Source organism: Oncorhynchus nerka, linkage group LG27, assembly GCF_034236695.1.
Source record: "Oncorhynchus nerka isolate Pitt River linkage group LG27, Oner_Uvic_2.0, whole genome shotgun sequence".
In the NCBI taxonomy this organism is placed as follows: Eukaryota; Metazoa; Chordata; class Actinopteri; order Salmoniformes; family Salmonidae; genus Oncorhynchus; species Oncorhynchus nerka.
In genome coordinates this window covers 83,278,117-83,303,031 of record NC_088422.1, presented here as the reverse complement: position 1 = coordinate 83,303,031, position 24,915 = coordinate 83,278,117, and the positions used below count along the sequence as shown (strand labels likewise).

The window sequence follows — 24,915 nt, the reverse complement described above, 5'->3', positions numbered from 1 at the left end:
ACCCACAGTACACTAGCCTTCCTGTCTCACCTACACAACCACACTACACTAGCCTACCTGTATCACCTACACACCCATACCACAGTCGTGGCCAAAAGTTTTGAGAATGACACAAATATTAATTTTCACAAAGTCTGCTGCCTCAGTTTGTATGATGCAATTTGCATATTCTCCAGAATGTTATGAATAGTGATCAGATGAATTGCAAAGTCCCTCTTTGCCATGCAAATTAACTGAATCCCCCCAAAAACATTTCCACTGGATTTCAGTCCTGCCACAAAAGGACCAGCTGACATCATGTCAGTGATTCTCTCGTTAACACAGGTGTGAGTATTGACGAGGACAAGGCTGGAGATCACTCTGTCATGCTGATTGAGTTCGAATAACAGACTGGAAGCTTCAAAAGGAGGGTGGTGCTTGGAATCATTGTTCTTCCTCTGTCAACCATGGTTACTTGCAAGGAAACACGTGCCGTCATCATTGCTTTGCACAAAAAGGGCTTCGCAGGCAAGGATATTGCTGCCAGTAAGATTGCACCTAAATCAACCATTTATCAGATCATCAAGAACTTCAAGGAGAGCGGTTCAATTGTTGTGAAGAAGGCTTCAGGGCTCCCAAGAAAGTCCAGCAAGAGACAGGACCGTCTCCTAAAGTTGATTCAGCTGCGGGATCAGGGCACCACCAGTACAGAGCTAGCTCAAGAATAGCAGCAGGCAGGTGTGAGTGCATCTGCATGCACAGTGAGGCAAAGACTTTTAGAGGACGGCCTGGTATCAAGAAGGGCAGCAAATAAGCCACTTCTCTCCAGGAAACACATCAGGGACAGACTGATATTCTGCAAAAGGTACAGGGATTGGACTGCTGAGGACTGGGGTAAAGTCATTTTCCCTTTCCGATTGTTTGAGGCCTGTCTCACCTACACACCTACTACAATAGCCTACCTGTCTCACCTACACCACACTAGCCTACCTGGTTCATCTACACACCCACACTACACTAGCCTACCTGTCTCACCTACACTACACTAGTCTACCTGTCTCACCTACACACCCATACTACACTAGCCTACCTGTCTCACCTACACCACACTAGTATACCTCTCTTACCTACACTACACTAGTCTACCTGTCTCACCTACACACCCACACTACACTAGTCTACCTGTCTCACCTACACACCCACACTACACTAGCCTACACTACACTAGCCTACCTGTCTCACCTACACTAGCCTACCTGTCTCACCTACACTACACTAGCCTACCTGTCTCACCTACACTACACTAGTCTACCTGTCTCACCTACACTACACTAGTCTACCTGTCTCACCTACACACCCACACTACACTAGCCTACCTGTCTCACCTACACTACACTACACTAGGCTACCGGTCTCACCTGCACCAAGGCAATGGCCTCCCAGCCCGCCATGTGCCCAGTCTGCAGTAGATTCCCCTGGGTCCTAAACCATTGAACCACGACACACATTACACATTCTTATACAAACGTGTCACACTTCTATAGGGCCACTATGGGAACGATGTATGAAAGGGAGCCATTTATCTGAAATATATCTGAGAAGTGATTGGAGGAGACAAGATGAAGAGATGACTAGAGTGAGTCCTTTTCTATCCCACCACCCTCCTCATCCCTCACCTTTTCCATCTCATCCCTGTACTTGGTAGCCCAGTCCTCAATGGTCTTCTTCTCTTTCTGGGTGGTGGTCAGCTCCTTCCTCAGCCTCTCCAGCTGCTCCAGAAGGGAAGTGACACGGTTGGCGTTGTTCTTGGCTTCCTCTTCTATCCCCTTCAGCTTAGACACCTCTACCTTCAGCTTCTCACTCTCCACCGCGTGGGACGTCTCCAGACAGTTCAGCCGCTCGCTGGTCACACGGTTGTCTTTAGCCTGGGAGAGAGAGAGAGATCATGTTAATGTAATGGGTGAAGATGCATGTTCTATTCGAGCAGCCACTCTTGGAGGAGAGAGTTTGTTATCCAGCAGCACAAAGATCCAAAATGGCCACCTGGTTTGTACAGAGCCCCACCTGTTCGTCTAACTTCCTCTGCAGCTGCATGATCTTATTCTCCATGCCAACGTTAAGTTTCTTGAAATGTTCAACGGAGCGGGCCTCGATTTTCAGCTTCTTCAGCTCTTTCTTGGCCTTCATCCTCCTGATGCAGCACTGCAGATAGACGATGGCTCGCAGGGAGCGCTTGTACCGCTGTCTGGCCAGCCAGCCACGCACATGTTTCTGGATGAACACAGCTTTGTGGTTACGCAGCAACTGTGGAGAGAGAGGAGAAAGAAAGAGTTAGTTCCTGTGAATGTAATGTGAGAATTCTGGTGTTCCTGAGCTCTTATTGGTCTCCTGGGCTTCATCTTGCTGTTAATCCACAACAACAGGAGATCTCTCTAGTGTCTACTCTTCTACCTAATATAACAGACAAGTGATGTCAGAGACACAGAGAGAGAGAGAGAGAGACAGAGAGAGAGGCAGAGAGAGAGGCAGAGAGAGAGACAAACAGATGCACAGACAAACAGATATCCTGGCAGGGTCATGTTAAAGAGGTCAGCTGTGTGTGTCAGTCAGTGGGACAGTCCCCAACTACTGCGATGTCACCTGACCCTAACATGGCCCCTGTGACCAGAGAGACACCAGCCTAGTTCTCTCCCTAACACCCAGTACCCAGAGACACCAGTCTAGTTCTCCCTAACTTCCAGTAACCAGAGACACACCAGCCTAGTTCTCTCCCTAACACCCAGTACCCAGAGACACCAGTCTAGTTCTCCCTAACTTCCAGTAACCAGAGAGACACCAGCCTAGTTCTCTACCTAACTCCCAGTAACCAGAGACACCAGCCTAGTTCTCTCGCTAACTCCCAGTAACCAGAGACACCAGCCTAGTTTTCTCCCTAACACCCAGTAACCAGAGACACCAGCCTAGTTCTCTCCCTAACACCCAGTAATCAGAGACACCAGCCTAGTTTTCTCCCTAATTCCCTGGGAGTGGTCCAGGTATGAGGGTGACCCAAGTCCATCCAAAATTGAACTGGGGTTATTTATAAACCACACTGCTAACAGACATGCAGGACAGCTGTGCTATTAGCTGGCAGTGCTAGGTGTGTGTGTTGGTTCTTCTATCCTAATCTCCACAAATGTCCCCCCACAAAGAGAGTAAAACAGGAAACATGTCGTGTGTGTGTATATACTGTATGCATCTCTCACCCCTTGGTATTTCTGTCGGGCCATGTACGCTCTGAGGATAGTCTGCATGACCAGAGCAGCAGCCTGCTTCTGTAGGTACACTTTCCTCTGGACACACATCCTCTGGAACTTCTGGATAGTGATGGCTGCCAGGGTCTGACGCATGTACTTAACCAGACTGGGGGAGGGAGAGAGGCAGGGGGAGGGAGAGAGGCAGGGGAGAGAGAGAGGGGAGGCAGGGGAGAGAGTGAGAGGGGGACAGAGGAGGCAGGAGAGATAGAGGGGAGGGAGAGAGGCAGGGGAGAGCGAGAGGGGAGGCAGGAGAGAATGAGAGAAGTGGGACAGAGGAGGCAGGAGAGATAGAGAGGGGGGAGAGAGGCAGGGGAGAGCGAGAGGGGAGGCAGGAAAGAGTGAGAGAAGTGGGACAGAGGAGGCAGGAGAGAGAGAGGGGAGGGACAGAGGCAGGGGGAGAGAGAGAGAGGGGGACAGAGGAGGCAGGAGAGATAGAGAGGGGAGGTAGAGAGGCAGGGGAGAGAGAGGGGAGGCAGGAGAGAGTGAGAGAGGGGGACAGAGGAGGCAGGAGAGAGAGAGGGGGAGGCAGGAGAGAGGCAGGGGAGAGAGAGGGGGAGGCAGGAGAGAGTGAGAGAGGGGGACAGAGGAGGCAGGAGAGATAGAGAGGGGAGGCAGGAGAGCGAGAGAGGAGTGGAACAGAGGAGACAGAGGAGGTAGGGGAGAGACAGAGTGTGTAGTCAGGGTAATTGGTGAAAAATGCTGTTGAATTACTATAATTTACCCACCAATAACTTCCAACTGATCCGATTAACAAATCAATCAAATCACAAATAGATATTTATAAAAATGTCCCCACTTGCTACAATACATCAGACAATTCTGATTGGCTCCTTTTCAGGAAGTCATACAGTCTAAACTACTTTTATCTGCATGGTGATTGTCCAGAGGGTGCTGAGTGACAGGTGTGTGCTCCACTGACCAGCGGGCCTGGTGTCCACGGGTGTATCTCTGGATGGTGATGGCAGCATGCTTCTTTCGGAGGTACTTCTTGCGTACCAGCCAGCAGCGGATGGTCTTCTGGATACGGACGCACGCCTTCCTCAGCTTATCAGCCCTCAGCTTCTCAAGGTAGGCAACCTGACCAGCCCTGAAGAAGATCTTAGTCTTACCAAACTGGTACTTGTCCTGGTCCTGGAGAGACAGAGAGAAACATCATGTTGTAGGGGATCCGTTTGAGCAAGGTGAGGTCCAGAATTGCTCATTTTGACCACATAAATCAGGGATGGGCAACTCCAGTCGGGGTCCTGATTGGTGTCACACTTTTGCCCCAGCTACCAAACCTGTCTCATCATGCAATTAGTTTAATCAGCTGGGTGTGTTAGGGATGGGGAGAATGTGTCTCACCCCTCCGGCCCCCGAGGACTGGAGTTGACCATCTCTGACATAAATAGTTGGGATGGAAAGTGATGTGTAGATCTTTGATTATGCACAGTCTGATTGCAATGTAGTTGATCTCAAACAGGCCTGACCTCTAACCCCTGACTACTCATACCTGCACCAGTTTCTCCAGGACGTTCCTACAGGTCAGCCTCCTGTCCGACAGGACGTCTTTCTGCTTCATCAGAACCCGGTAACGACTGAAGAACTCCTGGTAGGTCCATCTGGATGGGAAGCCTGCGGCTGAGATGCGGATGGTCTCCAGAACACCACAGGCTCTGAGCTGCTGCACCGCTCGCTTAGGGTCAAACCTAAAGACAACATTCACCTAACGTTAGGGTCAGACCCAAGCACAACATTCAGCTCAACCTAAAGACAACGTACACCTAACATTAGGGTCAAACTTAAAAGACAACATTCCACTAATGTTAGTCAAACCTAAAGACAACATTCACATAGTTAATCCAACCATACCAGCCAAACCTGGAGAGAACCATTCAGCCTCATGACATCACAATTCCATTCACCTAACATCATCTTGCCAAGTCAGATGGTACTATGGCAACTTAACCATAGAGAAGCATGCAGATACTTACGTGAAGGGGAACTTGAGGTCGTTGGGCTTGATGCAGCGAACATAGTGAGGAGTGGTCGCATTCAGAGTCTCCATCAACATAGCCAGAGAGTTCCGGAACTACAGGAGGAGAGGAGAGAGGGAGAAGAGAGGACAGAGACAGAGGAGAGAGGGAGAAGAGAGGACAGAGACAGAGGAGAGAGGGAGAAGAGAGGAGAGAGGGAGAAGAGAGGACAGAGACAGAGGAGAGAGGACAGAGCCAGAGGAGAGAGGGAGAAGAGAGGACAGAGCCAGAGGAGAGAGGGAGAAGAGAGGACAGAGACAGAGGAGAGAGGGAGGAGAGAGGACAGAGACAGAGGAGAGAGGGAGGAGAGAGGACAGAGACAGAGGAGAGAGGACAGAGACAGAGGAGAGAGGACAGAGCCAGAGGAGAGAGGGAGAAGAGAGGACAGAGCCAGAGGAGAGAGGGAGAAGAGAGGACAGAGCCAGAGGAGAGAGGGAGAAGAGAGGACAGAGCCAGAGGAGAGAGGGAGAAGAGAGGACAGAGAGAGGAGAGAGGGAGAAGAGAGGACAGAGACAGGAGAGAGGGAGAAGAGAGGACAGAGACAGAGGAGAGAGGACAGAGACAGAGGAGAGAGGGAGAAGAGAGGAGAGAGGACAGAGACAGAGGATAGAGGGAGAAGAGAGGACAGAGACAGAGGAGAGAGGACAGAGAGAGGAGAGAGGACAGAGACAGAGGAGAGAGGGAGAAGAGAGGACAGAGACAGAGGAGAAGAGAGGACAGAGACAGAGGAGAGAGGGAGAAGAGAGGACAGAGACAGAGGAGAGAGGACAGAGGAGAGAGGGAGAAGAGAGGACAGAGACAGAGGAGAGAGGGAGAAGAGAGGACAGAGGAGAGAGGACAGAGACCGAGGACAGTGGGAGAAGAGAGGACAGAGACAGAGGAGAAAGAGTAAAGAGAGATTATTCAAGTCCTTCACTTTTACATTTCAGCTGTTCTGACTCTGGTTGGCAAGTTCCAACCCTGTTCTGAGTGTCCGTAGGTGTGTGTGTCTATGATCAGTCTACCTGGCAGCCAACAGTCTTCTTGTGCTCCTTGCTGCTTGCTCCAGATCTGACCTCTTTTGGTTTGACGCTGAGTCGTGTTCGACCTCCTGGAGCGGTCCCTGTTGGACTGGTCACTTTCTCCTCATCCTGAAACAGCTCCACTAGCAGGTCCAACTACACACACACATTATTGCAAATAAAACACTGTTCTTAATTGACACACACATATATATACAGTGGGGCAAAAAAGTATTTAGTCAGCCACCAATTGTGCAAGTTCTCCCACCTAAAAAGATGAGAGGGCAGAAGATCACATTGTAGGATTTTTTATGAATTTATTTGCAAATTATGGTGGAAAATAAGTATTTGGTCAATAACAAAGGTTTATCTCAATACTTTGTTATATACCCTTTGTTGGCAATGACAGAGGTCAAACGTTTTCTGTAAGTCTTCACAAGGTTTTCACACACTGTTGCTGATATTTTGGCCCATTCCTCCATGCAGATCTCCTCTAGAACAGTAATGTTTTGGGGCTGTTGCTGAGCAACATGGACTTTCAACTTCCTCCAAAGATTTTCTATGGGGTTGAGATCTGGAGACTGGCTAGGCCACTCCAGGACCTTGAAATGCTTCTTACGAAGCCACTCCTTCGTTGCCCGGACGGTGTATTTGGGATCATTGTCATGCTGAAAGACCCAGCCACGTTTCATCTTCAATGCCCTTGCTGATGGAAGGAGGTTTTCACTCAAAATCTCACGATACATGGCCCCATTCATTCTTTCCTTTACACGGATCAGTCGTCCTGGTCCCTTTGCAGAAAAACAGCCCCAAAGCATGATGTTTCCACCCCCATGCATCACAGTAGGTATGGTGTTCTTTGGATGCAACTCAGCATTCTTTGTCCTCCAAACACGACGAGTTGAGTTTTTACCAAAAAGTTATATTTTGGTTTCATCTGACCATATGACATTCTCCCAATCTTCTTCTGGATCATCCAAATGCTCTCTAGCAAACTTCAGACGGGCCTGGACATGTACTGGCTTAAGCAGGGGGACACGTCTGGCACTGCAAGATTTGAGTCCCTGGCGGCGTAGTGTGTTACTGATGGTAGGCTTTGTTACTTTGGTCCCAGCTCTCTGCAGGTCATTCACTAGGTCCCCCCGTGTGGTTCTGGGATTTTTGCTCACCGTTCTTGTGATCATTTTGACCCCACAGGGTGAGATCTTTTATTTATTTATTTTTTATTTTTACCCCTTTTTTCTCCCCAATTTCGTGGTATCCAATTGTTATAGTAGCTACTATCTTGTCTCATCGCTACAACTCCCGTACGTGCTCGGGAGAGACGAAGGTTGAAAGTCAACCAGCCGTACTGCTTCTTAACACAGCGCGCATCCAACCTGGAAGCCAGCCGTACCAATGTGTCGGAGGGTACACCGTGCACCTGGCAACCTTGGTTAGCGCTCACTGCGCCCGGCCCGCCACAGGAGTCGCTGGTGTGCGATGAGACAAGGACATCCCTACCGACCAAGCCCTCCCTAACCCGGACGACGCTAGGCCAATTGTGCGTCGCCCCACAGACCTCCCAGTCTCGGCCGGTTACGACAGAGCCTGGGCGCGAACCCAGGGACTCTGATGGCACAGCTGGCGCTGCAGTACAGCGCCCTTAACCACTGCGCCACCTGGGAGGCCCGGGGTGAGATCTTGCATGGAGCCCCAGATCGAGGGAGATTATCAGTGGTCTTGTATGTCTTCCATTTCCTAATAATTGCTCCCACAGTTGATTTCTTCAAACCAAGCTGCTTACCTATTGCAGATTCAGTCTTCCCAGCCTGGTGCAGGTCTACAATTTTGTTTCTGGTGTCCTTTGACAGCTCTTTGGTCTTGGCCATAGTGGAGTTTGGAGTGTGACTGTTTGAGGTTGTGGACAGGTGTCTTTTATACTGATAACAAGTTCAAACAGGTGCCATTAATACAAGTAACGAGTGGAGGACAGAGGAGCCTCTTAAAGAAGAAATTACAGGTCTGTGAGAGCCAGAAATCTTGCTTGTTTGTAGGTGACCAAATACTTATTTTCCACCATAATTTGCAAATAAATTCATAAAAATTCCTACAATGTGATTTTCTGGATTTTTTTTTCTCATTTTGTCTGTCATAGTTGAAGTGTCATAGTTGAAGTGTACCTATGATGAAAATTACAGGCCTCTCTCATCTTTTTAAGTGGGAGAACTTGCACAATTGGTGGCTGACTAAATACTTTTTTGCCCCACTGTACATGACTTGTATAAATAAAAAGGTAACAGCAGCCAACAGACAGTTACATCACAAACTTGCTCAGCTAATAGTTTGCATTGTTAACATGGTATCTGGCTCATTCATACCATCCTTTCTATCTAAAATGACAACAAAGAACATTGTACATGTTACGGTTGAAGGAGAAAGCGATTGGTTATTGTGTTCTCTGTATTGTGGTTGGTTAAGATGTAAATGGGGAGAGGGCAGTGCAGCCCCCCCCACCCCCCCGTTCGTCTCCAGTTCTGCAGCGTCCGTTCAGCCTCACCCTCGCCACCTCCCCACATACTTCAGTGCCATTTGAACTATTGTGAGACCATGGTGAGGAAGAATGAATGGTGTGGGTTAGAAGGTTGAGACAGAAAGAAATGAGGAGGGCAGCATGTTTACCTTTAGCTGTTTAACAGTTGTTGTCATGACGGGACAGACACATGGAAAACAGATGGAAAACAAACACAACGACAAAATAAAGATTAAACAAAAATGAAAGAAACCTAGGAATTGAAAATAATTGCAGTACACACATCTAAAACATATTAAAGGTATAATTGATATAAAAGTAGAAATCCAAATCAAAGGGCCATCAGCACAGGCAGGGTAGGTGTCATGGTGTCTGCTGACCAAGGCTGTTTGTAATGATAACACGGGATCAGACACGGGATCAGACACGGGATCAGACCATAGACACGGCACAATGTCTGACGGCTCAGACAGCAGAACACATGACTGAGCCGTCTCTTTGCTGATGGTAGGCACAGAAGGAATGTGTGTTTATTATCGACACAAACACACACAGAACCATGATGATGGGTTGAAATGCTAGATTTCTATAGCTTCATTCTCATTAAAAAGAGTCATTATCACTTCTACACCATTACTTGTTAGTCAAGCTGGTTTCCATGGCAACACACACACACACACACAGTATTGCCATGGATGATTGTTCCAGTGTAGTTAACCCTGTGTGTGTTTAAGGTGTTAGGGGTTAAAGGAGTGTTTTAACCCTTACCCCTCTCTGCTGCTGCTGGCCTCTACAACAGAACAACGGGCAGAGTGAGTCTTTATACACCCACACACACAGTATTGCCATGGATGATTGTTCCAGTGTAGTTAACCCTGTGTGTGTTTAAGGTGTTAGGGGTTAAAGGAGTGTTTTAACCCTTACCCCTCTCTGCTGCTGCTGGCCTCTACAACAGAACAACGGGCAGAGTGAGTCTTTATACACACACACACACACACACACACACACGCATACACACACACTGCAAGGCCTATTTGGTGGACAGAAAATGTCTCCAACTGTGTGCACATCATTACAACACATGGACAGCAGAGGGTGCTGTTTCTCCTGACCTTCACTGGGTTCCCTGTCGGAGGTCATTCAGTGAGACAACACAGACTGTCAAACATACGCACTAATGAGAAAGTCATCAAATATATGTGTTATCCATTGAACGTGCAGTGTGTGTGTGTGTGTGTTACCCATTGAACGTGCAGTGTGTGTGTGTTACCCATTGAACGTGCAGTATGTGTGTGTGTGTGTTATCCATTGAATGTGCAGTGTGTGTGTGTGTGTTACCCATTGAACGTGCAGTATGTGTGTGTGTGTTACCCATTGAACGTGCAGTATGTGTGTGTGTTACCCATTGAACGTGCAGTATGTGTGTGTGTGTTACCCATTGAACGTGCAGTATGTGTGTGTGTGTTACCCATTGAACGTGCAGTATGTGTGTGTGTGTGTTATCCATTGAATGTGCAGTGTGTGTGTGTGTGTGTTACCCATTGAACGTGCAGTATGTGTGTGTGTGTTACCCATTGAACGTGCAGTATGTGTGTGTGTGTTACCCATTGAACGTGCAGTATGTGTGTGTTACCCATTGAACGTGCAGTATGTGTGTGTGTGTGTTACCCATTTAACGTGCAGTGTGTGTGTGTGTTACCCATTGAACGTGCAGTATGTGTGTGTTACCCAGTAGTATGTGTGTGTTACCCATTGAACGTGCAGTATGTGTGTGTTACCCATTGAACGTGCAGTATGTGTGTGTTACCCATTGAGCGTGCAGTATGTGTGTGTTACCCACCCAGTATGTGTGTGTTACCCATTGAACGTGCAGTATGTGTGTGTTACCCATTGAACGTGCAGTATGTGTGTGTTACCCATTGAACGTGCAGTATGTGTGTGTTACCCATTGAACGTGCAGTGTGTGTGTGTGTTATCCATTGAACGTGCAGTGTGTGTGTGTGTTACCCATTGAACGTGCAGTGTGTGTGTGTGTGTGTGTTACCCATTGAACGTGCAGTGTGTGTGTGTTATCCATTGAACGTGCAGTGTGTGTGTGTTACCCATTGAACGTGCAGTATGTGTGTGTTACCCATTGAACGTGCAGTATGTGTGTGTTACCCATTGAACGTGCAGTATGTGTGTGTTACCCATTGAACGTGCAGTGTGTGTGTGTGTTACCCATTGAACGTGCAGTGTGTGTGTGTGTTACCCATTGAACGTGCAGTATGTGTGTGTGTTACCCATTGAACGTGCAGTATGTGTGTGTTACCCATTGAACGTGCAGTATGTGTGTGTTACCCATTGAACGTGCAGTATGTGTGTGTTACCCATTGAACGTGCAGTATGTGTGTGTTACCCATTGAACGTGCAGTATGTGTGTGTTACCCATTGAACGTGCAGTATGTGTGTGTTACCCATTGAGCGTGCAGTATGTGTGTGTTACCCATTGAACGTGCAGTATGTGTGTGTTACCCATTGAACGTGCAGTATGTGTGTGTTACCCATTGAACGTGCAGTGTGTGTGTGTTACCCATTGAACGTGCAGTGTGTGTGTGTTACACATTGAACGTGCAGTATGTGTGTGTGTTACCCATTGAACGTGCAGTATGTGTGTGTTACCCATTGAACGTGCAGTATGTGTGTGTTACCCATTGAACGTGCAGTATGTGTGTGTGTGTTACCCATTGAACGTGCAGTATGTGTGTGTTACCCATTGAACGTGCAGTATGTGTGTGTTACCCATTGAACGTGCAGTATGTGTGTGTTACCCATTGAACGTGCAGTATGTGTGTGTTACCCATTGAACGTGCAGTATGTGTGTTACCCATTGAACGTGCAGTATGTGTGTGTTACCCATTGAACGTGCAGTATGTGTGTGTTACCCATTGAACGTGCAGTATGTGTGTGTTACCCATTGAACGTGCAGTATGTGTGTGTTACCCATTGAACGTGCAGTGTGTGTGTGTTACCCATTGAACGTGCAGTGTGTGTGTGTTACCCATTGAACGTGCAGTGTGTGTGTTACCCATTGAACGTGCAGTATGTGTGTGTTACCCATTGAACGTGCAGTATGTGTGTGTTACCCATTGAACGTGCAGTATGTGTGTGTTACCCATTGAACGTGCAGTATGTGTGTGTTACCCATTGAACGTGCAGTATGTGTGTGTTACCCATTGAACGTGCAGTATGTGTGTGTTACCCATTGAACGTGCAGTATGTGTGTGTTACCCATTGAACGTGCAGTGTGTGTGTGTGTTACCCATTGAACGTGCAGTGTGTGTGTGTTACACATTGAACGTGCAGTATGTGTGTGTGTTACCCATTGAACGTGCAGTATGTGTGTGTTACCCATTGAACATGCAGTATGTGTGTGTTACCCATTGAACGTGCAGTATGTGTGTGTGTGTGTTACCCATTGAACGTGCAGTATGTGTGTGTTACCCATTGAACGTGCAGTATGTGTGTGTTACCCATTGAACGTGCAGTATGTGTGTGTTACCCATTGAACGTGCAGTATGTGTGTGTTACCCATTGAACGTGCAGTATGTGTGTGTTACCCATTGAACGTGCAGTATGTGTGTGTTACCCATTGAACGTGCAGTATGTGTGTGTTACCCATTGAGCGTGCAGTATGTGTGTGTTACCCATTGAACGTGCAGTATGTGTGTGTTACCCATTGAACGTGCAGTGTGTGTGTGTTACCCATTGAACGTGCAGTGTGTGTGTGTTACCCATTGAACGTGCAGTATGTGTGTGTTACCCATTGAACGTGCAGTATGTGTGTGTTACCCATTGAACGTGCAGTATATGTGTGTGTGTGTTATCCATTGAACGTGCAGTGTGTGTGTGTGTGTGTTACCCATTGAACGTGCAGTATGTGTGTGTTACCCATTGAACGTGCAGTGTGTGTGTGTTACCCATTGAACGTGCAGTATGTGTGTGTTACCCATTGAACGTGCAGTATGTGTGTGTTACCCATTGAACGTGCAGTATGTGTGTGTTACCCATTGAACGTGCAGTGTGTGTGTGTTACCCATTGAACGTGCAGTGTGTGTGTGTGTGTGTGTTACCCATTGAACGTACAGTATGTGTGTGTTACCCATTGAACGTGCAGTGTGTGTTACCCATTGAACGTGCAGTGTGTGTTACCCATTGAACGTGCAGTGTGTGTGTGTGTTACCCATTGAACGTGCAGTATGTGTGTGTTACCCATTGAACGTGCAGTATGTGTGTGTTACCCATTGAACGTGCAGTATGTGTGTGTTACCCATTGAACGTGCAGTGTGTGTGTGTTACCCATTGAACGTGCAGTGTGTGTGTGTTACCCATTGAACGTGCAGTGTGTGTGTGTGTGTTACCGTGCAGTATGTGTGTGTTACCCATTGAACGTGCAGTATGTGTGTGTTACCCATTGAACGTGCAGTGTGTGTGTGTTACCCATTGAACATGCAGTGTGTGTGTGTTACCCATTGAACGTGCAGTGTGTGTGTGTGTGTTACCCATTGAACGTGCAGTATGTGTGTGTTACCCATTGAACGTGCAGTATGTGTGTGTTACCCATTGAACCTGCAGTATGTGTGTGTTACCCATTGAACGTGCAGTGTGTGTGTGTTACCCATTGAACGTGCAGTGTGTGTGTGTTACCCATTAAACGTGCAGTGTGTGTGTGTGTGTTACCCATTGAACGTGCAGTGTGTGTGTGTGTTACCCATTGAACGTGCAGTGTGTGTGTTACCCATTGAACGTGCAGTATGTGTGTGTTACCCATTGAACGTGCAGTGTGTGTGTGTTACCCATTGAACGTGCAGTGTGTGTGTGTTACCCATTGAACGTGCAGTGTGTGTGTGTTACCCATTGAACGTGCAGTGTGTGTGTGTTACCCATTGAACGTGCAGTGTGTGTGTGTGTTACCCATTGAACGTGCAGTATGTGTGTGTGTTACCCATTGAACGTGCAGTATGTGTGTGTTATCCATTGAACGTGCAGTATGTGTGTGTGTTACCCATTGAACGTGCAGTATGTGTGTGTGTTATCCATTGAACGTGCAGTGTGTGTGTGTTACCCATTGAACGTGCAGTATGTGTGTGTGTTATCCATTGAACGTGCAGTGTGTGTGTGTGTTACCCATTGAACGTGCAGTATGTGTGTGTTATCCATTGAACGTGCAGTATGTGTGTGTTATCCATTGAACGTGCAGTGTGTGTGTGTGTTACCCATTGAACGTGCAGTGTGTGTGTGTGTTACCCATTGAACGTGCAGTATGTGTGTGTAACCCATTGAACGTGCAGTGTGTGTGTGTGTTACCCATTGAACGTGCAGTGTGTGTGTGTTACCCATTGAACGTGCAGTGTGTGTGTGTTACCCATTGAACGTGCAGTGTGTGTGTGTTACCCATTGAACGTGCAGTGTGTGTGTGTTACCCATTGAACGTGCAGTGTGTGTGTGTTACCCATTGAACGTGCAGTGTGTGTGTGTGTTATCCATTGAACGTGCAGTGTGTGTGTGTTACCCATTGAACGTGCAGTATGTGTGTGTTACCCATTGAACGTGCAGTATGTGTGTGTGTGTTACCCATTGAATGTGCAGTGTGTGTGTGTTACCCATTGAACGTGCAGTGTGTGTGTGTTACCCATTGAACGTGCAGTGTGTGTGTGTGTTATCCATTGAACGTGCAGTGTGTGTGTGTTACCCATTGAACGTGCAGTATGTGTGTGTTACCCATTGAACGTGCAGTATGTGTGTGTGTGTTACCCATTGAATGTGCAGTATGTGTGTGTGTGTTACCCATTGAACGTGCAGTGTGTGTGTGTTACCCATTGAACGTGCAGTGTGTGTGTGTTACCCATTGAACGTGCAGTGTGTGTGTGTGTTACCCATTGAACGTGCAGTGTGTGTGTGTGTTACCCATTGAACGTGCAGTGTGTGTGTGTTATCCATTGAACGTGCAGTGTGTGTGTGTTACCCATTGAACGTGCAGTATGTGTGTGTGTGTGTGTGTTTGGCAGGGACACACACCTTGCTGGCCTTCAGGACATTGATCTGCTCTTCATTCACTGTGTCCTTGTTCTTCTCCAGAAAGCCATCACACTGGTACTGCACCTGGACACAACAGTTAGAAAATAAAGTCATTTTGCTGACACTTTAATCCAAAGTGATTTTCAGAAAATGTCAACTTTGACTCAGATTATCAATCAGAACTGTCAACTTTGACTAAGATTGATAATCTGAGTCAAAATTGACAATCAGAACAGCATTCACTTTATTTATAGAGTGAACCCGCTCACTTCCCGCTCTCTGTAACCCGACACTGAGACAGAACTCAGCAGTACTGGGTCAGCCAAGACATCAACGCACAGTGATCAGTACCTTGTCAGCGAAGTGCTGTATGATGAAGGCTTTGTTGGACATGCGAGGTTTCTCAAACAGAGAGCAGGTCTTCAGATGGGTGTTATACAGCTTCTGGGCCCACGAGTCATCTGAACCTTTAGGCATCTGGACACACAGAACACTGGTTCACACTAGTTACTCTGGATGTGTGTGTGTCTGTGTTATGGGTGTCTGTGTACGCCCCTGCATTACGTATTTGTGTATGTTGGCATGTATGTATGCATGTGTGCCTCTGCATTATGTGTGTGTGTGTGTGTGTGTGTGCCTACCTTGCACTCTTCGTCCAGCAGGTCGAGTACCCCCATCTTGGCCTCTATGAGGTTGATACATGGCTGGTTATCATAGAAGTCTATCAGAGTCCAGGGAATCTGCTCCTTCAAATACTCCTCCTGCTCCAGCTTGAACACATGCTGTAGATAGGAGAGGGGAGAGGAAAGGAGAGGAGGAGAGAAGAGAGGGGAGTGGAAAGGGAAGAGGGCAGAGGAAAGGAGAGGGCAGAGAAAATGAGAGGGGAAGGGAGAGGGGAGAGGAAAGGGGAGGGGAGAGGAAAGGAGAGGAGAGTGGAGTGGAAAGGAAAGGGGAGAAGGGGGAGGGGAGAAGAGAGGAAAGGGGAGAAGAAAAGGGAGGGAGAGGAAAGGAAAGGGGAGAGGAAAAGGGAGGAAAGGAGAGGGCAGAGGAAAGGAGGGCAGAGGAAAGGAGAGGGCAGAGGAAAGGAGAGGGCAGAGGAAAGGAGAGGGCAGAGGAAAGGAGAGGACAGAGGAAAGGAGAGGAGAGAGGAAAGGAGAGGAGAGAGGAGAGGGCAGAGGAAAGGAGAGGAGAGAGGAGAGGGAAGGAGAGAGGAAAGGAGACGAGAGAGGAGAGGGAAGGTCAGCATGTAGAGAGAGGATCACATTGTTACTCTGCATCAATAACCAAAGATATCAAACTATTTACATTGTTATTTTGGAATACTTTTACACACCAACAGGGTTATTTAGACAACGGCAAAACAGGAGTTCAGTTTGAGACAAGACACACAGTTTTCTCACCATGTTAAACTGCTGTTGCAGTTTCTCGTTAGCATAGTTGATACAGAACTGTTCAAAACTGTTGATCTCAAACGTCTCAAACCTGGAGAGCAGAGGATAGGTCAGAGTGACTGTCTCACACACACACAGACACACACAGACACACACACACACACACACACACACACACACACACACACACACAACCCACCCATAGATATCCAGGACTCCTATGAAGGAGTGCTGTTTGACGGTGGCGCGTAGAGATTTGTTGACATGGTCCACGATCCAGTTGAAGACTTTGGCGTAGATGTGTTTGGCGAGCGCGTCACGGGCATTGGAGGCTTGCAGCCGAGGGATGGGCTTGATGTAGGTCTCCTGGGCTGTCTTCAGCTTCTTGTGGCACAGCCAATGAGACATGTCCTGGTAGGTCACGCCCATCAGCTCACAGAACACTGTCAGGTGGCGGTTATTGGGCTGAGAGAGAGGGATTCATGGTCATGTCAATCAATTGCTCAATTCGTCTTTCTGCTATTCTTTCCATCTACTTGAACCTTCTTAACCATCTTGGAGAAGGTCCAAGGTCTCTCCCCTCAGACCTTCTTCTCCAATGGGTTTTGAGAAGGAGGTGAGGATAGAGGATGCAAGGAAGTGAGTCAAGAAGATTTGAGAAAGAGTCAATCATTAGGAGAGGTCAGAGGTTTAATAATAGAGGTTAGAGGTCAGAGAGGTTTGAGGTGTCTCCTTACAGGTATGATGCTGCTGTCAGAGTCTCGGTCCTTGATCTCCACGTTGCCCAGATGTAAGATGGCAGCCAGGACCTGGAACAGCCCCTTCTGGTTCAACTCGTTGATGCCTGAACACAAATACACATAAAACAATACTATCAAAATCAACACTACACTAAAAACCAAATGGGACTGAGAGTAAATGTGGTGTGGTGTTTGTGTGTGACCTAGGACAGTAGGGTAGCTTAGCGCTTAGAGCATTGGTCCAGTACCCGAAAGGTAGCTGGTATATATTACCTAGCAGTGAGAAGGAATGTCAGGTGTGTGTGTGTATATATTACCTAGCAGTGAGAAGGAATGTCAGGTGTGTGTATATATATTACCTAGCAGTGAGAAGGAATGTCAGGTGTGTGTGTATATATATTACCTAGCAGTGAGAAGGAATGTCAGGTGTGTGTGTATATATTACCTAGCAGTGAGAAGGAATGTCAGGTGTGTGTGTATATATTACCTAGCAGTGAGAAGGCATGTTGTGTTGTGCACATCTCTTTAGCATCGTCGACTCCATCGATGACCGGGTTCCGGCCCTGATTGGTGCAGTGGAAGACATCAGCACTACCTGCATGGACGGACACGGACACGGACACAGACACACACACACACAGTTAATCAGTAGCATATAGAAAGTATTCTATTCAACTGTTTAGAGCAGCTGCCCAGGAGAGTACTGCTACATTAGGGTCACTGGGATCACACAGGGCCACATCCTGACCTGATGTGGGTGTGACACATTGAATACTCTTACTAATACGTGCACGCATAAACTGTGCACACACACACAAGACAAAGCCTTCTCTAGACTAAAGCAACCATAGCCTGTTACCTGGCAACTCAGGGCTGATATCACCGTGACAACACCTCCATTCTGGGGGTGTCTCTGCCAAGAGGCCAGCTGAGAGAGACTAGGGCAATGTGTGTTTGTGTGTGTGGCAGAGATGAAGTGTGTCTAACAGCAGATGAAGTGTGAGTGTGTGTTCACAGGTGGAATGAAGGAATATTTTGAGGAAAAACACACAGCCTTGTTAGATAACACACACAGTCTCTTTCTGCCTCACACCCAGGGAGAGAGCTAACATGATCTCTACCTCAGTCTATCTCAGCAGGCAGCTGGGCACCTCACACCCAGGGAGAGAGCTAACATGATCTCTACCTCAGTCTATCTCTGCAGGCAGCTGGGCACCTCACACCCAGGGAGAGAGCTAACATGATCTCTACCTCAGTCTATCTCTGCAGGCAGCTGGGCACCTCACACCCAGGGAGAGAGCTAACATGATCTCTACCTCAGTCTATCTCAGCGGGCAGCTGGGCACCTCACACCCAGGGAGAGAGCTAACATGATCTCTACCTCAGTCTATCTCTGCAGGCAGCTGGGCACCTCACACCCAGGAGAGAGCTAACATGATCTCTACCTCAGTCTATCTCTGCAGGCAGCTGGGCACCTCACACCCAGGGAGAGAGCTAACATGATCTCTACCTCAGTCTATCTCAGCGGGCAGCTGGGCACCTCACACCCAGGGAGAGAGCTAACATGATCTCTACCTCAGTCTATCTCTGCAGGCAGCTGGGCACCTCACACCCAGGGAGAGAGCTAACATGATCTCTACCTCAGTCTATCTCAGCAGGCAGCTGGGCACCTCACACCCAGGGAGAGAGCTAACATGATCTCTACCTCAGTCTATCTCTGCAGGCAGCTGGGCACCTCACACCCAGGGAGAGAGCTAACATGATCTCTACCTCAGTCTATCTCAGCAGGCAGCTGGGCACCTCACACCCAGGGAGAGAGCTAACATGATCTCTACCTCAGTCTATCTCAGCAGGCAGCTGGGCACCTCACACCCAGGGAGAGAGCTAACATGATCTCTACCTCAGTCTATCTCAGCAGGCAGCTGGGCACCTCACACCCAGGGAGAGAGCTAACATGATCTCTACCTCAGTCTATCTCTGCAGGCAGCTGGGCACCTCACACCCAGGGAGAGAGCTAAACATGATCTCTACCTCAGTCTATCTCTGCAGGCAGCTGGGCACCTCACACCCAGGGAGAGAGCTAACATGATCTCTACCTCAGTCTATCTCAGCAGGCAGCTGGGCACCTCACACCCAGGGAGAGAGCTAACATGATCTCTACCTCAGTCTATCTCAGCGGGCAGCTGGGCACCTCACACCCACAACATGACCTCTGATCTAACAGGAGCTCTACCTCAGTCTATCTCAGCGGGCAGCTGGGCACTGCCTCACACCCAGGGAGAGAGCTAACATGATCTCTACCTCAGTCCATCTCAGCGGGCAGCTGGGCACCTCACACCCAGGGAGAGAGCTAACATGATCTCTACCTCAGTCTATCTCAGCGGGCAGCTGGGCACCTCACACCCAGGGAGAGAGCTAACATGATCTCTACCTCAGTCTATCTCAGCGGGCAGCTGGGCACCTCACACCCAGGGAGAGAGCTAACATGATCTCTACCTCAGTCTATCTCTGCAGGCAGCTGGGCACCTCACACCCAGGGAGAGAGCTAACATGATCTCTACCTCAGTCTATCTCTGCAGGCAGCTGGGCACCTCACACCCAGGGAGAGAGCTAACATGATCTCTACCTCAGTCTATCTCTGCAGGCAGCTGGGCACCTCACACCCAGGGAGAGAGCTAAACATGATATCTACCTCAGTCTATCTCTGCAGGCAGCTGGGCACCTCACACCCAGGGAGAGAGCTAACATGATCTCTACCTCAGTCTATCTCAGCAGGCAGCTGGGCACCTCACACACAGGGAGAGAGCTAACATGATCTCTACCTCAGTCTATCTCAGCGGGCAGCTGGGCACCTCACACCCACAACATGACCTCTGATCTAACAGGAGCTCTACTGTAGTTAGTATGACCCCACAGTTAATATGACTCAATATGGCTGAGGTCTGTCCTCACATTTCTGTTTACAAATACACTGTACTACTTCCTCTACCCCTGTTACACATCTCACCTATATGATCTAATATGGTTGTCTATGATCACGGAGAATGACTGGGCGCCATTTTGAATGATTTTTGAATTCAATAAATTTCCTGACGACTGATCCTGGATTTAATTCCACTGCTCTACCAATTGCTTCAAATCAAACCTTTTTTGCCACATGCGCCGAATAGAACAAGTGTAGACTTTACCGGGAAATGCTAACTGACAAACCCTTAACCAACAGTGTAGACTTTACCATGAAATGCTAACTGACAAGTCCTTAACCAACAGTGTAGACTTTACCATGAAATGCTAACTGACAAACCCTTAACCAACAGTGTAGACTTTACCGGGAAATGCTAACTGACAAACCCTTAACCAACAGTGTAGACTTTACCATGAAATGCTAACTGACAAACCCTTAACCAACAGTGTAGACTTTACCGGGAAATGCTAACTGACAAACCCTCAACCAACAGTGTAGACTTTACCATGAAATGCTAACTGACAAACCCTTAACCAACAGTGCAGTTCAAGAAGAGTTAAGAAAATATTTACCAAACGAAAGTAAAAAATATTTAAAAATGAACACAAGAATAACAAGGCTATATACAGGGGGTACCAGTACCGAGTCAGTGTGCGGGGTTACAGGTTAGAGGTGACTTGTACATGTAGGTAGGGGGGAAGTGACTATGCATAGATAATAAACAGTGAGTATAGGTACAAGACAAATGGGGGGGTCAATGTAATAATCCGGTGGCCATTTGATTAGTTGTTCAGCAGTCTTATGGCTCGGGGGTAGAAGCTGTTAAGGAGCCTTTTGGTCATAGACTTGGTGCTCCGGTACCGTTTGCCGTGCGGTAGGAGAGAAAGTCCATGACTTTGGTGACTGGAGTCTTTAACAATGTTATGGGCTTTCCTCTGACACCGCCTATGTAGGTAGAGTCACCTTAATTAACTCTACCTACATGTACATACTACCTCAACTAACCGGTGCCCCCGCACACTGACTCTGTACCGGCACCCCCCTGTATATAGTCTCCACATTGACTCTGTACCGGCTCCCCCTGTATATAGTCTCCACATTGACTCTGTACCGGCACCCCCCTGTGTATAGTCTCCACATTGACTCTGTACCGGCTCCCCCTGTATATAGTCTCCACATTGACTGTGTACCGGCACCCCCTGTATATAGCCTCCACATTGACTCTGTACCGGCACCCCCTGTATATAGTCTCCACATTGACTCTGTACCGGCTCCCCCTGTATATAGTCTCCACATTGACTCTGTACCGGCACCCCCTGTGTATAGTCTCCACATTGACTCTGTACCGGCTCCCCCTGTATATAGTCTCCACATTGACTGTGTACCGGCACCCCCCTGTATATAGCCTCCACATTGACTCTGTACCGGCACCCCCTGTATATAGTCTCCACATTGACTCTGTACCGGCTCCCCCTGTATATAGTCTCCACATTGACTCTGTACCGGCTCCCCCTGTATATAGTCTCCACATTGACTCTGTACCGGCACCCCCTGTATATAGTCTCCACATTGACTCTGTACCGGCTCCCCCTGTATATAGTCTCCACATTGACTGTGTACCGGCACCCCCCTGTATATAGCCTCCACATTGACTCTGTACCGGCACCCCCTGTATATAGTCTCCACATTGACTCTGTACCGGCAACCCCCTGTATATAGTCTCCACATTGACTCTGTACCGGCACCCCCTGTATATAGTCTCCACATTGACTCTGTACCGGCTCCCCCTGTATATAGTCTCCACATTGACTCTGTACCGGCTCCCCCTGTATATAGTCTCCACATTGACTCTGTACCGGCTCCCCCTGTATATAGTCTCCACATTGACTCTGTACCGGCTCCCCCTGTATATAGTCTCCACATTGACTGTGTACCGGCTCCCCCTGTATATAGTCTCCACATTGACTCTGTACCGTTACCCCCTGTATATAGTCTCCACATTGACTCTGTACCGGCTCCCCCTGTATATAGTCTCCACATTGACTCTGTACCGGCTCCCCCTGTATATAGTCTCCACATTGACTCTGTACCGGCTCCCCCTGTATATAGTCTCCACATTGACTCTGTACCGTTTCCCCCTGTATATAGTCTCCACATTGACTCTGTACCGGCTCCCCCTGTATATAGTCTCCACATTGACTCTGTACCGGCTCCCCCTGTATATAGTCTCCACATTGACTCTGTACCGGCTCCCCCTGTATATAGTCTCCACATTGACTCTGTACCGGCTCCCCCTGTATATAGTCTCCACATTGACTCTGTACCGGCTCCCCCTGTATATAGTCTCCACATTGACTCTGTACCGGCTCCCCCTGTATATAGTCTCCACATTGACTCTGTACCGGCTCCCCCTGTATATAGTCTCCACATTGACTCTGTACCGGCTCCCCCTGTATATAGTCTCCACATTGACTCTGTACCGGCTCCCCCTGTATATAGTCTCCACATTGACTCTGTACCGTCTCCCCCTGTATATAGTCTCCACATTGACTCTGTACCGGCTCCCCCTGTATATAGTCTCCACATTGACTCTGTACCGTCTCCCCCTGTATATAGTCTCCACATTGACTCTGTACCGGCTCCCCCTGTATATAGTCTCCACATTGACTCTGTACCGTCTCCCCCTGTATATAGTCTCCACATTGACTCTGTACCGGCTCCCCCTGTATATAGTCTCCACATTGACTCTGTACCGGCTCCCCCTGTATATAGTCTCCACATTGACTCTGTACCGTCTCCCCCTGTATATAGTCTCCACATTGACTCTGTACCGGCTCCCCCTGTATATAGTCTCCACATTGACTCTGTACCGGCTCCCCCTGTATATAGTCTCCACATTGACTCTGTACCGGCTCCCCCTGTATATAGTCTCCACATTGACTCTGTACCGGCTCCCCCTGTATATAGTCTCCACATTGACTCTGTACCGGCTCCCCCTGTATATAGTCTCCACATTGACTCTGTACCGGCTCCCCCTGTATATAGTCTCCACATTGACTCTGTACCGTCTCCCCCTGTATATAGTCTCCACATTGACTCTGTACCGTCTCCCCCTGTATATAGTCTCCACATTGACTCTGTACCGGCTCCCCCTGTATATAGTCTCCACATTGACTCTGTACCGGCTCCCCCTGTATATAGTCTCCACATTGACTCTGTACCGTCTCCCCCTGTATATAGTCTCCACATTGACTCTGTACCGGCTCCCCCTGTATATAGTCTCCACATTGACTCTGTACCGGCTCCCCCTGTATAAGTCTCCACATTGACTCTGTACCGTCTCCCCCTGTATATAGTCTCCACATTGACTCTGTACCGGCTCCCCCCTGTATATAGTCTCCACATTGACTCTGTACCGGCTCCCCCCTGTATATAGTCTCCACATTGACTCTGTACCGTCTCCCCCTGTATATAGTCTCCACATTGACTCTGTACCGGCTCCCCCTGTATATAGTCTCCACATTGACTCTGTACCGTCTCCCCCTGTATATAGTCTCCACATTGACTCTGTACCGGCTCCCCCTGTATATAGTCTCCACATTGACTCTGTACCGGCTCCCCCTGTATATAGTCTCCACATTGACTCTGTACCGGCTCCCCCTGTATATAGTCTCCACATTGACTCTGTACCGTCTCCCCCTGTATATAGTCTCCACATTGACTCTGTACCGGCTCCCCCTGTATATAGTCTCCACATTGACTCTGTACCGGCTCCCCCTGTATATAGTCTCCACATTGACTCTGTACCGGCTCCCCCCTGTATATAGTCTCCACATTGACTCTGTACCGGCTCCCCCCTGTATATATTATACATATTACTGTTCCTCTTTAGTTACTTGTTACTTTTATCTCTTCTTCTTATCTGTATTTTTTAAACTGCATTGTCGGTTAGGGGCTCGTAAGTGAGCATTTCACTGTCTACACCTGTTGTATTTGGCGCATGTGACTAATACAATTGGATTTGATTTGATATCGGTCCTGGATTGCAGGAAGCTTGGCCCCAGTGATGTACTGGGCCGTACGCACTACCCTCTGTAGCGCCTTGAGATCAGATGCCGAGCAGTTGCCATACGGGGATGCAACCATACAGGATGCTCTTGATGGTGCAGCTGTAGAACCTTGTGAGGATCTGGGGACCCATGCAAAATCTTTTCAGTCTCCTGGCAGGGGAAAAGGTTTTGTCGTACCCGTTTCACGACTGCCTTGGTGTGTTTGGATCAGGACAGTTTGTTGGGGATGGAAAACTTCAAACTTTCTACCGACTCTACTACAGCCCCGTTAATGGGGCCTGTTCGGCCCACCTTTTCTTGTAGTCCACGATCATCTCCTGTGTCTTGCTCACATTGAGGGAGAGGTTGTTGTCCTGGCACCACACTGCCAGGTCTGACCTCCTCCCTATAGGCCGTCTCATCGTTGTCGGTGATCAGGCCTACCACTGTTGTGTTGTCAGCAAACTTAATGATGGTGTTGGAGTCGTGTTTGGCCACGCAGTTGTGGGTGAACGGGGAGTACAGGAGGGGACTAAGTATACACTCCTGAGGGGCCCCAGTGTTGAGGATCAGTGTGGCAGACATGTTGTTGCCTACCCTTACCACCTGGTGGCGGTCCGTCAGGAAGTCCAGGATCCAGATGCAGAGGGAGGTGTTTAGTCCCAGGGTACTTAGCTTAGTGATGAGCTTCGTGGGCACTATTGTGTTGAACGCTGAGCTATAGTCAATGAACAGCATTCTCACATAGGTGTTCCTTTTGTCCAGGTGGGAAAGGGCAGTGTGGAGTGCGATTGAGATTGCGTCATCTGTGGATCTGTTGGGGCGGTATGGGAATTGGAGTGGGTTTAGGGTATCCGGAAGAATGCTGTTGATGTGAGCCATGACCAGCTTTTCAAAGCACTTCATGGCT

The 24,915-nt window shown here is 48.4% G+C and overlaps 1 protein-coding gene across 1 annotated transcript in view; it reads right to left on the bottom strand.

Moving 5' to 3' along the window:
* myo5aa (myosin VAa) overlaps positions 1-24,915 on the bottom strand; it is an 86,838-nt gene that overhangs the window by 40,602 nt on the left and 21,321 nt on the right. The window contains exons 8-21 of the mRNA XM_065012085.1: positions 17,479-17,586; positions 16,989-17,095; positions 16,451-16,716; positions 16,261-16,342; positions 15,502-15,642; positions 15,212-15,337; positions 14,861-14,944; positions 6,295-6,447; positions 5,249-5,346; positions 4,768-4,963; positions 4,195-4,406; positions 3,225-3,381; positions 2,044-2,283; positions 1,656-1,904 (exon numbers count right to left, since the gene is read on the bottom strand). Coding sequence (XP_064868157.1) covers positions 1,656-1,904; positions 2,044-2,283; positions 3,225-3,381; positions 4,195-4,406; positions 4,768-4,963; positions 5,249-5,346; positions 6,295-6,447; positions 14,861-14,944; positions 15,212-15,337; positions 15,502-15,642; positions 16,261-16,342; positions 16,451-16,716; positions 16,989-17,095; positions 17,479-17,586 — 2,219 coding nt within the window. The remainder of the gene's footprint in view (positions 1-1,655; positions 1,905-2,043; positions 2,284-3,224; positions 3,382-4,194; positions 4,407-4,767; positions 4,964-5,248; positions 5,347-6,294; positions 6,448-14,860; positions 14,945-15,211; positions 15,338-15,501; positions 15,643-16,260; positions 16,343-16,450; positions 16,717-16,988; positions 17,096-17,478; positions 17,587-24,915) is intronic.